The 18087-nt window shown below is 50.5% G+C and overlaps 4 protein-coding genes across 4 annotated transcripts; 2 read left to right on the top strand and 2 right to left on the bottom strand.

Annotated features, from left to right (window-relative positions):
• Positions 1-104: 104 nt before the first annotated feature.
• Positions 105-5151, bottom strand: TGAM01_v204302 (hypothetical protein; the record flags this gene model as incomplete). Its single annotated transcript, XM_024549392.1, has 10 exons — positions 105-960; positions 1250-2322; positions 2398-2522; positions 2598-3065; positions 3115-3614; positions 3681-3729; positions 3780-3977; positions 4052-4262; positions 4331-4969; positions 5038-5151. 10 exons carry the CDS (start codon positions 5149-5151, stop codon positions 105-107), a joined length of 4233 nt encoding a protein of 1410 aa, XP_024405856.1.
• Positions 5152-5781: 630 nt separating this feature from the next.
• TGAM01_v204301 (hypothetical protein) lies at positions 5782-7152 on the top strand (the record flags this gene model as incomplete). The annotated part of the gene is made up of 5 exons (XM_018808594.1): positions 5782-6088; positions 6165-6180; positions 6265-6848; positions 6906-7042; positions 7105-7152. The coding sequence occupies 5 exons, from the start codon at positions 5782-5784 to the stop codon at positions 7150-7152; spliced, it is 1092 nt and encodes a 363-aa protein (XP_018658250.1).
• Positions 7153-10377: 3225 nt separating this feature from the next.
• Positions 10378-12513, bottom strand: TGAM01_v204300 (hypothetical protein; the record flags this gene model as incomplete). The annotated part of the gene is made up of 2 exons (XM_024549391.1): positions 10378-11672; positions 11751-12513. The coding sequence occupies 2 exons, from the start codon at positions 12511-12513 to the stop codon at positions 10378-10380; spliced, it is 2058 nt and encodes a 685-aa protein (XP_024405855.1).
• Positions 12514-16472: 3959 nt separating this feature from the next.
• TGAM01_v204299 (adaptor complexes medium subunit family protein) lies at positions 16473-18035 on the top strand (the record flags this gene model as incomplete). Its single annotated transcript, XM_018808592.1, has 4 exons — positions 16473-16511; positions 16585-16713; positions 16803-17894; positions 17955-18035. The coding sequence occupies 4 exons, from the start codon at positions 16473-16475 to the stop codon at positions 18033-18035; spliced, it is 1341 nt and encodes a 446-aa protein (XP_018658248.1).
• Between the last annotated feature and the right edge of the window lie 52 nt (positions 18036-18087).

The following is an 18087-nucleotide window of genomic DNA, read 5'->3' as shown; positions in this document are numbered from 1 at the left end:
CTCTTTATCAAGCTTTTGAAGACTTATCCAAGTAACAAAGACTTCCTTACCTTGACAATCCTTTTTATTTTGTGAGGCTCAAGCAACTCTATAACCTCCACAATCTATTTTACAGTTGTTGTGATCGTTTTCACCACGAGGGTTGTGTCCGTAAGTACCGTTGTTGTTGTGCCATACACGTCACAATGTATCAGGAGCTTGATATAAGCATCGCATCCTGTCAAACCGTCAGGAGCGCAACAGATTGGCGTTTCGGTTGCTATGACACAAGGAAAACTCGTGCCCTTGCACACCACGGAGCCGCCATCGCCATCACTCGGTGCAGAATTTTTGTAAGCGCAAGAAGAAAGAGGCGTCGGTCCAGAAGTGAGAGCGGTGAAGAACGAGATACTGCTAGGAACATCCGACCAGTGGGCTGGGCTAGGCGTGGCATCGCCTTGGACATAAAAGTTGCCTGCTGAGCAGACGTCAAATGTCGTGCGAGGCGGGATGAAGTTTAAGTTGTAGTTGGAGAGGACAATTTCTCCGCCCTTTCCTCCAAACACTATGGAGCTGACGCCTGCCACGGTTAATGCCCCTTGCAATACTTGAGGAGTAAGCGTGGTAATGAAGGTCGTTGTTGTCGTGACGTATATTACGGTAACTTTGGGAGAGCTGCTGCCGCCGCCGCCTGGGGTACTAGTTGGCGACGTAACAGACGGGAAAGACGTTATGCTCGGAATGCTTGTAACATAATTCCCAGTAGTGAAGATGAGACTGGCAGTGAGAAGTTTACTACGGATGGAACTGGCAACGGAGTTGGCAACGTTGGCGGGTTCAGTATTGGTGTTCCATGGCTCAGGCAGGGTCCCTTCCCAATAGTTGGCTGGCGTTTCGGTGGAGTCGAGTGACGTTGCGGTAACTTCACAGCCTTCGTATGTGCTGCAAGTGGTGGTACATGAAGTTGAGATGCAATCCGTTCTGCAGTCCGAAGTTGTTATAGTTGAGCACTCATCATCATCATCCCCGTTGTCACTGTCGGGGTCGTTTGGATCTCCACTCCCATCTACAGTCTTGTTAGTATCATAGAGGCAAATATATATATATGTATATATATATAGTGAAAGAGCGAAACATACCGTTGCCTGGACCAGTTCCCGGGGGACAGAAAAGAGTACAAAAGTCAGATCCGGTGCAGCCTCCTAAAAAGGAGGGAAGCAGAGGATTGCAAGCGTGACACCAATAGTGGCAGACTGATCCACATCCTGACTTGCAAGTCGGCTTTGGCGTCGAGCTCTTGTAAGTGAGAGTCGGAAGATGCGAGTCGTGTGAAGTTGATGAAGTCAGATAAGGAAATGGAGGGGGGTATATCGTCCGGGTCTGTGGCGGGTGGGTTACACCGCTTTGCTTCAGAGGGTTGGGATTGTCAGTCACCACAATCGGCGGCGGTAGAATGCTGCTCGTGGGATAGATGATTGCAGAAGTAACGTTATCCGGGATGATTGTATTCCAAATAGGAATCAAGGTGGTTGTGATTGGCGGGATGGTAAGTGTTGTGTTGACCTCGATTGAAGTGTAGAATGTCGTCGTGATTACCGCGTTGCTGGTGGATATTGTGCTGACAGTTGTCCATCCAACCTCGATAGACGTGGTCCACGGAGGGAATGAGATGGTTGTGGGCGTCTTGAGTGTTATCGGCGGCAGCACCAAAGTGCAAGGAGGAAGACATCCGACTGTTTGAGAAGCAGCCGGTTCAGACCAGATCTGAGGATCAATATACACAATGCCACTGCCGATACCGCTACTGCCACTGCTGCCACCCCCATCTCCAAGCTGGGAGGCATCTCCGCTAGCCAACATCAGCCACGCCGCAACCTCGCTGGTATAGCCGCTTTGGTTAGAATCATTAAAGAAGACAGGTGGCGGAAAACCACCTGCCGGTGAGACGAGCTCGTCGACCCCGAAGGTGAACAGATTGTACAAGTATAGCTGGCCAACATAGTCTGTCTGAATAATATGCTCTTGGCAGTCTTGTCTGTTTCCGCAACCCAGCACATAGTTGTCGAAAAAGGAGTAGAATCCCGCCGAGTAGATGAAGATGTTGGAGGAATTCAGCGCACGCAGCGCCCATGAAGACATGCAGTTATTCGAGCTGCAATCTGAGAATGTGGGATCACTCGTAAAGCTGCCTTGCCCAGGAGAGTATGCCAAGAGGTCAAGGTATTGTTCAGGTTGGTAGTAAGGCGTTTCGGTTTGCATATGGCTTAGGAAGATGTTGGACGCATGCGCTAACTGATAGTTGTACAATTCGGAATGCTCGCTCGAAGATCCCCAAAACCAGACCTGCATTAGATGATTAGTTTATTGATTTAATTCTCCTTATTGCCTTGCACGCTTTGAGGCCACACATATGCTTACCGGACCTTGAGACTCGATCAAGATACCTCGGCCGGCGTAAACGCCAATTTGTGTCTGGACATTTTGGGGCACACCATCTGATGTTTCATAAGCGAAGGCATTGTTTGGGTTGTCAAGATCATGGTCTGCCAGTGCCAGTAAGCGTCAACGTTTTTTTTTTTTCTTTTTTTCTTTATAGAGGATTGCTCTCAGAGACTTACCGGCTACCCAAGCCCAGATATTCTCAAAGTATCCTGAAGAGCTTGGAGTCAGATGCAGCAGCATTGACGCTGCATCGCAACCAGAGCCAGGGGCCGCGTCTTGACATTGAGCCAGCTGCAGATTTGTGCCTTGAGCCCCGCCGACTCTGAAATGGCTATCGAACATCATTGCGGACCCCTGTGAAGATTCAGCAATGTTCCATTCCATCAGTATGCAGCCAGCGGTGCTTCCTTGGACAGTAAATAGCATGTCCTGTATCTCGACGCTCCCAACGTCGCCCTTGTTGCCAACTCGAACCATGACCAGTGGCTTGTCAGGATCGGCAAAGTTTGATCCAGTTGCCATGATCTGACTCCATCCTTCGCCAACAATGATTGAGCCTTTCGGAACGAGCACAGTGTTCTTAACAAGGTAAATACCAGCAGGGAAGAAAATCACACTGCCCACGTTTGAAGCCAATAAAGAATCTGGCCCAGAAAGTTAGCATGTCTGCTGACTTACGGCGCTGTTACTCACTGATTGCTGAAGACTGGTCACCCTCCATGTTGTTGGATACACCGTGAGCTGTGGCCACGATGACACTGCCGCCAGCGACATTTGTGTACAGCGGTTTAGGCTGAGTAAAGTATCGGCCATTGCTGTCGAGTAAGCTCTTGGGTTTCGTTGGACTCGGATTGATGAGGCCAGTCAAATATTGGCGATCTCCATTTTCGTCCAGGTATGCGCCCCCCATTCCCCAAGATTCGACATAGATTTGGCCAGAAGAACCAGGGAAAATAGTTTCACCGCCATCTACCAATACCACCGAGGCGGAACCCTCGACCAGCAAGTTGTCGAGGATAAGATTTGGCCTTGTTCCTTCAGCGGAGACGGTGATAGCGTATGGAACACCATTGAAATGCGAGTCAAGCACGCTTAGGGAGCCAGCACCCTGACCAGTAGAGCCGCCGTGTGAGGTACAGTTGAAGGCGATATAGCAGGATAGAACATAAACATTCTGAAAGGTCATGCCCCAACTGTCACCAAAGTTAGAAAAGCATGTTTTGTAGGATTAGTAGTATTAGCTGTCCTCTAGTACTTACTTCCAGAGCACAGACACAGCTTGCAAACACGACGTGAATTGCAGGTTGCCTGATAGGTGTAAGTGAACGTCTTGAGAGCGAGCGAAATCATGGTTTAACCCCCAGACTTACGGAACGTGAATTGCTGTGAGCCAATGACCATCCCTGCATTTCCGCCGAAGAATGTGAGGTCGGACATGAAGCCTCCACTACCATTCTCCATAAATATGCCAACCGATGTGGCTTTTCCATCGGGATCAGATGAAGTCGAGACCGCCATATTGAAGTTACAGTTCGTGATGCTGGTGGCTTGGCCGACTGTCTCCACCGATGTCAGTTGAGACAAGACATAATGAGGGCGTGAAGAGTGTTATTCTGATGAGTTGACATACCTTGCCAGTGAATGCCAGTAGGTACGTATAGTTGGAAATTCTGCGTGTTTTGCGGCGCTTGCTTTGTCATGTCAAAGTTGAAGTTGCGAATCTGGCGATAGAAGTTGTTCTGGTTCAAGTACCACTCTGCACCGCTTCCTCCCGGTATGTAAACATCTGAGTCGATGATAGCAATACCTGTAAAATTGAGAGTGCTCTGCAGCGTGGGCATCTGAATGGGGTCTCCTACAAATTGGGTATAATAATATTGGATAATTGGAGACGATACAACGTAAGTACCTGATGCCACTCGCAATCAGTATTCATCCTTAATTTTGTGTGTTTCAGGGGCTTGTTGCGTATCTCACCCGGAGGAAAATACACCAGAGCTCCGAGGACAGTTGTTGAGCCACAGTTATTTCCGCATCTGTTGCCATCAGAAACGGCTTTATTGATAGCTGCAGTATCATCCGTAGAGCCGTCACCTTTGGCCCCATAGTCCTTGACATTGCGGAAGAATGTATAATTAGAGGGAGCCAGCGGCATGACGCCGTGAGCAACATTATCAAGCCAGTAACTATCACTCTGGCGGGGCAGGTTCTTATACTGTAATACTGTGTTGTCCAGATGGGCATGTAAATGCTCATACTCTTCCTCGGAGTAGTCTTCGGTGCCACGTCTTTCAACTGTGTCAGTCGATTGATGTTTTGCACCAGAGGCCACGGTTGTGCTGTGCGAAATATGCGCTTGGGTTTGGCCACCAACCGGTGGTCCGAATGCTGAAAGATTTTGAGTCCTTGTCCTGTTGACTGAACTATGATGAATCTTTGCAAGATCCTTTGCAGGTATTGGTCCCAAGATAGGACCATTGAACAACCCCTTATCAGGTGCAGTGCCAAATTGGTTGTTGACATTACTTCTCATATAATCGGGGAGTGACTGAAATTACTTACGTGTAAGCTTCGACAAAAACATCACATAGCAATGAAGGAAATCACCAAACTTACCCCTGGGAATCCTATTGGCAGAGGAGGCCTAGAGCCAACAAAACTGGCTGGATTGGAGACACATGTTGCCAGGCATATGAGGTACTGTAGTAAGAAAAGATATGGCAGGGCCATGATGAGAAGAGACGCCGCTGGCGTTGCGCAGCACTACTTTGGTGGCTAATCAGCTTTGCCTTCCAAAAGGCTTTGTTCGCAGCAGAATGCTCGGGAAAATTGCATTTAAAACGCGGATGGGGCGTAGACTGTTTTTCTTAAGACTATGTAACTCCCTAGAAGCGAAATGTGGTATCGAATAGTGCGGTATGCGACACGCTTATCCTTGGCAGTTAAATGAACAATGAGATTCTTGAGTTGGGCTGACTTGGGGTTAGCATCCTCTGGCGAGAAGACGAGGGATCGGCGACTATCTCGGCGAGTATTTGCATATTTTGCAATACGACAATTCTACCAATTGTTCGGATAGTATTTACGGCATGTATAAACGAGACATTTCTTGCCATTGTTACTCCACCAATACTACCACCAAGATGGACCGCTGTATTGACCCAACTATCCAGTCAAGGATCGTGTTTTTGTCTCTTATTTCTTGCATTAACGTCGGCTTGATAAAACGACCAAGCTGGGCCTATCTTTTACGTTTACTCCTTTTCAAGTACGCCGAACGTACAAAACCCGTCGAGCACTTCTCTGGCTTCTCTACTCGATGTGGAGCCTTCTCGACTTCACTTTTTGAAAGTCCAAACCATGCGGTTTATAGCTGTGACGCTGATTTTTAGATTGCAGGTCTCTCTGGTCTCTGCACAGGTCCAACCAATTACTGATCTTTTCGTCGTCGACCAAGCATCATGCGGACAGTATCTCACTGCTCAAGCAAATGGCGTTTCTATACTACAACAGTTGGCAAACGAGGCCGGAGCCATGGTAGATGCCGCTCGTCAAATTTTCGAATCTGGTAGTGGTCTCAACAGCCCCCCTATTTCATCGTGCGAGGCATATTTGTATGGCATGTTCGGTATTCGCCCAAATGATGGATTACTATACGATATGGACAGTGAGTTGTGAATAAACCCAAGTAGCTATTATTGTCAATATTGACAATTTGGTTGATTGACTTGCGTCCCTTGAAGCGGTGTTGGTGAACACGTATGTCAAATCCGATCTTTTTGACCTTTTTTTTTTTTTTTCCTTTTCTTTCGTACATGCATCATATTGACAGCTCTGTTGCAGACATGAGTTTCTATTCGGCGGTACACAGCCTCCCGGGAATACATACAAAACCCACCTCTTCTGCAATGACGACGCTTTTCTCAAGCGGAGCGCCCGACAACAAGCCGTTCAACTCAACGGACAGCCAGCAACTCTAAACGGACAAGCCGTGTCTGTAGAGTCTCTATATGCCGGTCCCATTGCCGATAACACGGAAAACGGGGTCTATCCCGACATATTCCTTTTGCAACTTCCGGCCAGCGGAAACCAGGCCGCCATGTGGCAGTACTACTTCTTCAGGGCTTTCGATGGCCAAAAGATTTGCTCTGGAGGCGTCCGCGCCGAGACTTTCAAAGCCTACATAAATCAAACCCCGGTCCCAGTTGTAGTGTTATGCCCAGCGAGTTTCACAGGCGGCAGAACGGACACTCTTGGAGGAATAGCACCAGAACCAGATCCCCCGAATCAACAAGCCGTACAGGCCGTCAGTGATGTCCGGCCAAATTCCCTGACCTTCCTACATGAGCTTTTTCACTTGTGCCCGTGGGACCCAACAACAAAAAGCCTTGATGTTATAGATAATAGTTACAACGGCGGTGATGCTTGTAAGTTTGCACAAAGTCGCAGTCAAAGCTAGGCTCTCTTACCGACATTTTCAACAGATGATGTATGGGACATCCTCACTTATCCCCCAGCAGAATCGACTATCAATGCCCAAAATTATGCGTTTTTCTCGCTAGCGGCCTGGTATACACTGAACAAGCGTGTGCCGGATCCAAGGGGCAATGGCCAGACAGTGGTAAGACCAAACCGTACATGTATCTATTTGCATCATTGACAGCAATCGCTAATGGGCTACAGCTAATCACTTATGCCAATGGCGACTGTGACTACATTCGAGGACCTTAGCTACATTCCTTGTCGAAAAGCTACTTGATGAATCTTCATCCAGATGACCCGTCTACTGCCGGTTAGATACATGCATCTATTATGGGCAATGTCCATGACTCAAATATCAGGGTTTATGCTAGTCAATCTACGCCGAAATAGATGAGGAGGAATGGATGTCTATCTTTATTTGCCTTGATATTATTAAGTGTGGAAACTGCTGTCGCGCTATCTAAGACAGCAAAATAACCTGTGTAGGGTGGAAGGATAATGGTTTTATTTTGCCTAATGTAAAACTCCAAGCTTCTTGGGCGCGAACAACTACATCAGACACACTCAAAAGGCGATGTATGGGGCATAACCCAAACCCAGAAGAGTAATCATGACTGAATGAGCCTGTACCGTAGGAACAATTTGTTATCAATCTGTGAGGCATCCTGAGCGGGGTCACATGTTACTAAGTAGTACACTCACAGTTGTTGTCCACGAGGCACATGTATATAAAGAGCATGAAGCCTCTGCCAATGTCCACTTACACTGCTTCCATTTTTTTTTCTCCCGCCAACTCCGGATCTGCCTCTTGCATCAAAGCTGCCAGCTCAGCTGACTGAACTCTACAGATGGCCAACCTTGCAATCACGACCCCGTACATTCTTCATTACATCTTTCTCCACCTCCCCCAACAAGATCTTCTTCTGGTTCAAAGAGTCTGCCGCACTTGGCACGATGTTATATCTTCAAGCAAAGTCCTTCAAGCTGCACTTTTCCTTTGCCCCGAGCCAGCAGAGAGTGCGCGATCCGATGCTTCTTTTGAGCTGAATCCACTGCTGCAGTCTCGGTTCCCATCCTTCTTCGATGCCGACCGCATGGAAAGAGGCAATCCCGCGCATGAGATTGGCCCTTGGTTTCACTCGCACTGGGCTGAGAATATACATCCTTGGCCCAAACTTCGGGACCGCTACCGAAATCCGTCCAGACACTTTGAAAGCCCGGAGTTGAACCCCCGTCGCACGGCGGCGTATAAATACCCCAAAGCAAGTTGGAGGCGGATGATTCCATGCATGCCGCCGCCTATAGAACTCCAAGTCAGCTATGAGTTCATTAGACGTGGAGATAGGAGGGCACCGCCACCACCACCACTCAACACATTGAGATGTTTAACGTTTAGCAATGAAATTACACTCGACAAAGGGGCGTCCTCTACTCTCCGAGATGGCGTAGGTGGAGAAGGGCGACAGCCCTGGTTGACATTTGGTCTTTTATATAATATAATCGAGGCCGCATGGTTCCAGGGCATACCAACTCCAGTCAGCTCAGCGCAGTTTGACTATACCTTTCAGGAGGCCCGCCCCTACATATGGAAGCCAAGTTCGGCTCCCGGGCATCCGTCTCAACCCACGCCTGAAGAGAAAAAGACGATATTTCGGCACGGTAGGCGCGAAAAGTTGCGAGATTTATTTCCTGATAAGAAGATTGGCGGACCTGGCAGGATATTTGTGACTTTATCCGGGTATGAGTCGGAAGGCAATCGGGAAAAGAGATATAGCGGCCAGTTTGAAGTGGAGAACAGGGCGATTGAGCACCTGAAATGGGATGAAGAGATTGAGTATGAAATTAATGGATGGTAAGGACTATTCTTGCTTCTTTGCTTCTCAGGTAGATACAGTTTCTAAAAAATCTCGTCCGTTACAGCATAATATATCCCAGCCTTTCAGGATACATCAGATTATATTTGCCATTAAACGCGCATAAGAAGTGTGAAGCTTGCAGTAAATGCAATCTATAACACCAGAGTCTATTTGGAATACTTTTTTCCCAATTTCTAGGCCGCCTCTAAAACTTACAAGATGGCAGCCAACTATGCGGATAGACTTCAATTACGGCTAGGTAAACAGATGAGAAACAAGATTGCGTGAAAATGTTTGTAACGGCAAAAAATTAAAATAATCATGTTGTGTGATGGCAGCTTCCATGGTAATAATTTGTGTATAGTCTATCGATGAGTATTAGCCGTCTGGTTATGTTCCTGCAATGCCTCCTTCCACCTACAACTACTCGGAATCCAATGAACATGATTTAAAATCTAGCTCTATGTCTATCAAAATAATTGCAAACGTTTTTGTTTTTATTTTTATTTATTTGGTTTTTTTCTCTCTCTCAACTGAGGAAGCGAACCATTCAACTGCCGGGACGGAACAAACCGCCTCAAGGATTTGAAGTTTGGCCACTTCCGGCCCCTATCCGAATAGCAACACCGCATGCAGAGAAGAATTTGTAAGTCTCGTAAATCGGATTAGGAACGGAAAGGAAAAAGAGAGAGAGAGAAAAAACGAGGGTTGAACAAAGAACTAAGGGGAAGTTTTAACTGGCTTCGTATTTCTCTTCTCATAGATGTTTTACATACATAGGTCTTGGTAGGGCAGCTTCACAACAACACCAAACCAGGGATATGAGAGTGAACAAGATCTACAATCTACGCCATACAGTACGCATGGATATCACTTACAAATCATCCCTTTACGAAAAAAATGACAAATAAGACCTTAATGAAAATTATCAATTGCTGTCTCGCAAGTAATGCATCATGCATCCCGCATCCCGCATCCCGCATCTCCCATATCCCAACAATAACCATCTTTGCTACTTTCTTTTTCTTGGAGCTTGAAAAATACAAATAAATACATAGAGTAACAGAATAAGAACAAAAAAGAAAAAGGAAGATATCGCTCATCGACTTGTCTCAAACACAGAATTGAAACATGGACGAAAAAAAAGAGGAAAACAAGAGTATAGAATCAGCGCTCAAAGAAATAGAAAAAAGAATGTCCCGTTAGCTCCCTTGTCCAACAAAAGTCATAGATTACACATTTGAGACATCATCTGGACGAAAATGGCAAACTCCAGATAGGTAAGGAAAAAAGTATAAACGAGGGAATATGTGTGGGCAGTCGCGAAGAAGCACGTAAAAAACATCTTGAGAACCGACTGGTCGTCATGTCAACGAATCATTCTCACTGTTGTGCTCTCTGCACTTCAGGCTCCTTCATCATGGCCCCAACCAGAGAGACAAGATCAAGTCCTGTTGTCGCCCTATCTCGTCTCTCGCGCCGCTGCTTGGATATCTCTCTGCCCATGGGCTTTTCAACCGCAGTCTGTTGTTGTGTTGATGTCGCTTTTTCATACAACCGCTCCCCCTTTGGATCCCATTTACAATCGGAATTTCTTTCAAAGCATCGTCCGTCAAACCTAGCCCATCTTTACATCGGTGTTCAACTCGACCTGTTGCACATCCGCAGTCTGTTCCTCCTCTCCATCATCTTTTCGCTTCTTCCCCATTCTCTCGCACCACTGCTCGGCGCTCACAATCGTCCCGTCCAAAACGCCCGTCACCTGTGTAACCATGTCGAGACCCTCTTTGGCCAAGACTAGCACCTTTTGCGCACCCTCGCGCAACGCAGAGTCGCCGTCTCTGTCGGCGTTGTCCGATTGCCTCTCAGTCATGGTGGCAAGGCGGAAGCGCTGTGGCAGGCTGGTAAGGTGGCGGCGAACAAGCACTCGAGCGTTCTCGGGGAGCGCGCCGCCGGCGTATTTCGACACGTTGTTGATGACGTCTTGAAGCGTCTTGAGGATGTCGCCCTTGAGGCTGTTGATCTTGGCGGCGAGTTCACTTCGTGATGGGTTTGGCTTCTGCACGCTCTGTTCCGTGCCATCGACATCCATAGCCCCGGCATCATCCGAGTCGCCCGTGGATGGTCCTCCCTCCAACTGTTCTTTCTTCTCCGCCTTTTCTAATTCCTCCAATGTGTGTTTCAGGTTCAGAATGGCCCTGTTCATGTGATCGTTGGTCCATCGAAGCCAGCGCAAGCAGTACTTCAAACTGCGCAGACTCTCAGCGCTCATGGCAACACTCAGTCCCGACGTAGACATCATCAGACGAGTCTGCCACGGCTGGCTGCTTGGCGGCTTGTGAGTAGCGGGTGCCGTCTCAGAGTACGCAGGCGAGCGCAGGTCGTCATAGGCTGGCAGCGTGTCTACGGTGCTGGCGGTCGATAAACGGCGAGGTGTCTTTGACGAGACGACAGACGCCGAGTCATCAAGACCGCTGGCGTCGGGTGACCCTCGGAGATCGCCACTGCTGCTGCTTCTACTGCTCTCTCCTGTCCTTCGTCTCTTGTTGGAACTGTTCGGGTCGGGGTCTGAGGTGGGCGCTGGGTGTCGACGGCCAGAGCCAAGGAACCATCGTACGCCTCCCTCTACGCCCGTCACTCTGCCGACAGAGTTGACGGTGTTGGCAAGGGGAGTCAAGTAGCCCTCGACATATTCGGCGCCCGATTTGAATCGCGGAGAGAAGTTCTTGACGCCACCATATGCTGAGCTGGCGCCGCCAATGGTAGATGTGACGAGGGGATGAGCGGTCGTGAGGAGCGATAACAGAGGCTCGGAGTTTGGTGACTTGGGCATTGTCTGCTGGGGCTGGAACGACGCGATGGGTGGGCTCATGGGAGGCAGTGAGGAGGTGTCGGGTGGTGATGATACAAAGTCTGTGTAATCAAGCACTTGATTAGTATTCCCATTGAACCATGAGGGGGAGCGAGATTGATCTTGTCCACATGGCTCACCTGCTCTCAAATCGCCCAGTGCTTCGGCGGCAAGTCGCACGTCCGGGTCGTCGAGCGTGAGACTGCTCGGTGTCGGTGTCCCCTCGTAGAGGCGATCCGGCGAGGGCGAAGTCGCACTCGCTATGCTTGCCGAGCCGTCCACGTCCATGACTGTCGCAGGGCTGTCGGGCGTGGGAAACGGCGGTGGTTGTCGGTACGAGTTTAGTGATGCGGCCGACGAAGCATTGAAGGACGACGGCCAGTGGTTTGGCTGCAGCGGCAGCGGCGGCGGCGGGCTGTGGAGGTGCTGGTGCTGGGGAGGGCGATGCGGCTCAATGTCGCCGGTGATGCTGCTCAACGACGGCAGGATGCGGTTGTCGCCGTCATGGCGCACCAGCGGAGGAAGCCTGTCGGACTCGGGCGGGCTCGCGAACTGGCGATGGCTGTGCATCGACGAAGGCGACGACGATGGCAGCGACAGCGGCGCAAGGGGAGGCTGGTGGTGGTGGTGGTGCTGGATTTGCGAGTAATTCGGCGGGAGCTGCGTCAATGGCCGCGGCGACAGCGTTCGCATGGGCGGCGGGCTGGCACTGGCATCCGATGGTGCGTCGCGATGGTCAAAGGCGAAGGCGTCGATGTGCGGGAGTCGAGGTTGAGGTCGCGGCGGCAGAGGCGGCGGCAGTGGTGCCAGAGATGATCCGAGGGAGGGCGGACCGGCCGAAGCTGGATGTGGATAGCTGTGGCTGCTGGGAAGCGTCTGGCGATGCATGTGATTGCGGTCCATATCTGCGGCAGAGGGAGAAAAAACGGCTGATAAGCACGCAAGCAAAACGGGCTCCAGCTGACTGCGGGTAGCGGTACTATGTACTTGTAGCAGCAATTGGTAATGGAATTGAATGCATGCTAACAGCCACGCAGCAGGGGTTTCTGTCTGGCGGGAATAATCGCCGGGCTATGGTGCGCGCTGCTAGCCAAGAAAGCGCAGCAAAAGGGCAAAACGGGAGTAGAGAAAGAAAATAGTGATGAAAGTGGCAACGAGTGAGTGACGATGATGGCTTCGATCTGCTGCTGTAGCTTTCCTTTGCCCAACAACAAGTCTGCACTGCACACCAAAACAGGAGACGAGGAGAGTGTGCGTGAGAGAAATGAAGGAGACGACAGATCTGAACAGCCCGGGGTGGCCTGGGCACGTGGATAGCAAACGGCGATGATGATGATGACGGTCGTGATAAGAAGAGCCGGGGAGGGACGGCAATTACAGGCCTGGGCTGGGCAAACACAGCCGACGAGGGCAGTCCTCTTGAAGTGCTTTGCAGAGTAGCACTGAGCCCGGGGAGCGGTTTTTTTTCCCTTTTGCTGAGGAAACAGACAAATGGAAAAAAAGATGCAGAGGGCATAAGAATGGAGGTGGAAGTAAAAATAGCCAGAGCAGCGCAAATCCACTCTCACCGCGCCGAGTCAGGAAGAGTCGAGACGAGAGAGCACCCGCCGTGTCACTCGGTACCTGGATCACAAGCAAAGCAGCGAGATATTGGGGTCAGCACCTATGAATCTGCACACTTTGATCTGTTTCATCTCGCGCTCTCTCTTCTTTCTTTCCTTGTTGCTCACCACCTGGACGCTGGTGCTGATGCTGATGCTGATGCTGATGCTGATGCCAGCCTGCAATCTATTACTTCAACAGGATGGGATGGTCGCTGTCTAAACTTGCTTCCCGGACTCGGCTTCTACTCTACACAATTACACACTTGCCTCGTTGGATCGTCCGCTTCGAGGAAACTCTGTGACGCCGTGGTGTGGTGGCTGTTACGTACGAGACCTGGCACTAACGCAAATGTCGATGCTTCAGCACCGCATTGGGCCAGGCGGTGGCTGCTAGAGCAATTAGGCTGCTTGTTCGGAGCACCTCTTACCGGAGCACTTGTACCTCTCGCGAGGGCCCAGGTCAGGCGCTGAGACCGGATTCCCCCCATTTTCTGCAGGGTCTGGCAGGGTCCTTGGAGAGGGCGCCGGGTCCTGGAACATGCGGACAGAGCTGTTTATGCCATCACTGGGGCCCTGATGGGGGGAGTTATGGGGCAGTCCCGGTGGATGCCGTGCCACAAGTCATGAAGCTTGCATGTGCTCGGTCGAGCTGCAGATGGAAGAGAGAGCGAATATTCCATGGGCCTTTTGAATGGCTGATGCCTGCTGCTGCATGCAATACTGGACGGACACGCAGAAAAGAAGACTCGCTCGCTCGCTCGCAGCTGTCCCGTTGGGTGGCGCTGCCAGAATGCCACATGGAGGCAAGACATTGCGCCGACGTGGATTGGAAATGGAAGCTGATTGAAATGGCTGCAGCTCAATTCACCACTGACAGCACGGCCTGTGTCATCCCTGTTGCAGCCCATCGCGATGAATCAAGCCAATTAATTCTGCAATCTCCCGCCCGGCCTGGGAGGCGGATTGATCCTCGCCAACAGCTTTCTTGGGCTTGGCATCCCATCACTTGCTTCGCGACGACTTGGACTCTTTCGCCCTTGGCATGACGGCTAAAGTCGAAATCCTACATTAGTCGCCCTCCCCCCCAAGACGCAGCCGGAGCCATTGCCGTCGCCATCTTTCCCCAATCCTCCAATAGTCCTGCTGTCACTGCTGCTAATTTAAGCCCCAATCAGCAAAAAAAACCGGCGTTCGGGACCGCTTCGAGCCAGCTCCCAAGCACGTGCCTGAGTGTTTCATAGGGGGAAAACGAGAGCACACAATCACATGCAATGTGACGCTTCTTGCTCTCTGCTCCAACTTTTGCCCCCACCGGAATCAAATCCCTGCTTGCTTGGCCTGGCCTGGCCTTCATGTGCTTTTCCCCTCCCACCGCTTGTCGCACTCCATGCCTGGAACTTGGTGCGTACCGCATGTGGCAGTCTTCACTTTGACTGGGACTGGCAAGATTGGAATGCCTGCACTCTCGTTCTGGTGGGGGGCCGTAGGGGCAACTTGGAGCCACTAACCGTATCAAAAGGAGGGCTTGATGTTCACATGGCCATGAGAATTCTCACCAAAATACGCGCCAGGTGTGGGGAAGCCCTCGTAGAGTTGAAGCCGTCGGCACTCTTCATCTCCATTCTCCCAATAGAAGGCAGTGGACTACCCCTTCTGAGGCGGCCGCGATGGCGAGGCACGGGCTCCTGGTAGCGCTTCCAGCACATGCACTCCAAACTAATGCTTGAACAGCCACAGTTCCCAACAAAGCTTAAGCTGTGTAGCAGGAGATGGGCGTCGCTAAAAGGCCTGATCAAGGCCTCACAGTTACCCCGAATCTGATTTCAAATGCGGGGACCCCGGATGAGACATCTCGGATATCTTGTGCTTACACGCATGTATGTACTCTATACTGTGTATCATTCACCAACTGTACGGCATCGTCTACCTACGTTGCCTTGCGTTGCGTCGTCTCAGAAGAAGAAAAGCAGCAGTAGTAGCAGGGGCCGCTCGCTTCACCAGAGTAGGCACACCACCACGCCAGACACATCTCCCGATAGCTTCAGGACCGCAGCATCATCAGGCAGTAGAATCGGGTACTAGCACAGGCACCTTGACGTCTTCCCCAACAATGTTCACGGCCTGTCTCAGACGGCCAGATAGCTATTCGCAGAAAAGCTCCGATCACTGATGCCACTCGGCACACTGCTAGCTTTCAGCCATCACATGCCCTTTTTACGTCGCCCCTTATTGAGCAATGGGTAGGTAGTAGCGTGGAATATTTCCGTACTGTAGGTTGCCTTCATATCAATCTTGTTGGGTCGCAGTGCTTGCCACAGGCTGGATTCCGTCTTCGCGCAGTGCGATGTTATCGAAGCCGGTCCGATGGCGGAAGCTCGCTCGTCAAGTATAAGCTCTCGTAGATTGTTTATGCTCCGCCCATGCCGCATAGAGCTAGAGAGGCTATAGGTGTGGGAGCCGTCTACAGCAGAAATCACTATCAACTTGTCCAGCGCTGCGCAACGTTAAAAGCCGATGTCATCCAGAAGAAAGGAAATTTCTTTCACATCAGTCTAGCGGACATGGACAAATTAACAAGTCGCTTCCATCAATGGTAAAATGTCCGGCCCCTCTGACGCCGCCCAAGCAATCAAATCCCGCCCAAAGAGCAGGAGACACACGCGGGCAGCTCTTAAAGAACCAAATATGAAAAACAAGTTTCCTTCCTCTCCGCACCTCGAAATCGCTAACTCATCCACGGCTCCGCGACTGTCATGGCAGAATGCCACCCAATCGCAGGTGAAAGATGAGCTGCACTGTCTAAAAGGGTGCGTTGGAGAGGAAAAGAAGAAGAAGAGGAAAAGCAAACCGACGAAAAATCTCTATTCATAGCTTTTTTTTTTTTCCAGTAGTGGGGTTGCTCAGGAACAAAAGATTGATCCACGTGACCCTTATCTTGCCAGACATGCCGCTGTTTTGCCGGCTGCAGCTACTATCCCTGTCCCGCAATAGGCCCTCAGCTGTCCGATTCGTAGGGGCCTAATTTCCAGCTACGTAGTCGCGAAGCCGCCATGATACCCGCCTTGCTCTGAACTCGTCCCGTCCAGCCAGAGAGAATCCCGAGGCCTGTGATCTGTTGTATGACCAGAGCCTTTCGCGTCGTTCTCAGTCCCTGGCCGGCGTGCCAATCTCCGAATCTTTCCCTCTGAGCGCCCCTCCTCCCCGCCACATCTCCTGGCCGCTTAAACATCCGCTGTCATCTTCATATCATCATCCACCATGGCGTCTGCACTCTTCTTCCTGGATCTCAAGGGCAAGGTACTGTGAATCCGGGAACATGAGAGCATCATTCGTTGCTTGGCCCGGCTCAGTCTAACATGATGTCTGCTAGACCCTCCTTGCTCGAAACTATAGGGGTGACATCCCCATGTCCGCCGTCGAAAAGTTCCCCGTCCTCTTGTCAGAAGCCGAAGAAGAATCATCAGCCGTTCCGCCATGCTTTTCCCACGAAGGAATTAATGTCCGTAACTGTCCAGACACCCCCGCAATCAAGGCTTGACGTTAAAACAGCCTCTCGAGAGAAGAAGCGTCTAACACGTGTGCATCCAGTATCTATACATCCGCCACAACAACCTCTACCTCCTGGCGCTAACGAAGCGCAACACCAATGCCGCCGAAATCCTGCTCTTCCTGCACAAGGTCGTCGAAGTCTTCACCGAGTACTTCAAGGCCCTGGAAGAGGAATCCATCCGCGACAACTTCGTCGTCATCTACGAGCTCCTCGATGAGATGATGGACTTTGGATATCCCCAGACCACCGAGTCCAAGATCTTGCAAGAGTACATCACTCAAGAGTCACACAAGCTGGAGATCCAGGCACGCCCGCCAATCGCCGTAACCAATGCCGTGTCTTGGCGATCAGAGGGTATTCGCTACCGCAAGAACGAGGTTTTCCTGGACGTTGTCGAAAGCTTGAACCTCCTCGTCAGCGCCAACGGAAACGTGCTAAGGAGCGAGATTCTCGGTGCCATCAAGATGAAGTGCTACCTCAGTGGAATGCCCGAACTAAGATTGGGACTCAACGACAAAGTCATGTTTGAAACAACCGGCCGAACAACGCGCGGCAAGGCCATTGAGATGGAAGACGTCAAGTTCCACCAATGCGTTCGACTTTCCCGCTTCGAAAACGACCGAACGATCTCATTCATCCCCCCCGATGGCGAATTTGAACTCATGTCCTACCGCCTCAACACCCAAGTCAAGCCCCTGATCTGGGTCGAGTGTCTCGTTGAATCCCACTCTGGCTCCCGCATTGAATATATGCTAAAGGCCAAGGCTCAGTTCAAGCGACGAAGCACGGCCAACAATGTCGAGATTATCGTCCCCGTGCCCGATGATGCCGACTCCCCTCGTTTCAGGACAAACATTGGCTCTGTGCATTACGCCCCCGAACAGAGCGCCATTGTCTGGAAGATTAAGCAGTTTGGCGGCAACAAGGAGTTCCTCATGCGCGCGGAACTTGGTCTTCCTAGCGTGCGAGGAGACGACGAGCACGGTGGTGGAATGACGGGTGGATTTGGAGGCAGCATGGGTGGAATTGGCGGCAAGGGAGCCAAGCGACCTATCCAAGTCAAGTTTGAGATTCCTTACTTTACAACAAGTGGAATCCAGGTCCGATATCTCAAGATTACTGAGCCCAAGGTAAGCCTTCTAAGTAACAAATCTCTTGGTATATGTACCCAGTGCTAATTCTTCATCAAGCTTCAATATCCTTCCCTCCCCTGGGTCCGATACATCACGCAATCCGGCGACATCGCTGTTCGACTGCCTGACGTGGTCTAAACCGTTAAAAGGATCTCAATTTTGATATACAAATAAACACATGAGAAGGACG

The sequence above is a fragment of the Trichoderma gamsii genome, assembly GCF_001481775.2.
Source record: "Trichoderma gamsii strain T6085 chromosome Unknown Scaffold_12.2, whole genome shotgun sequence".
NCBI lineage: Eukaryota > Fungi > Ascomycota > Sordariomycetes > Hypocreales > Hypocreaceae > Trichoderma > Trichoderma gamsii.
Note: the sequence above shows the minus strand (reverse complement) of the source record. Positions and strands in the feature narration are given on the sequence as shown.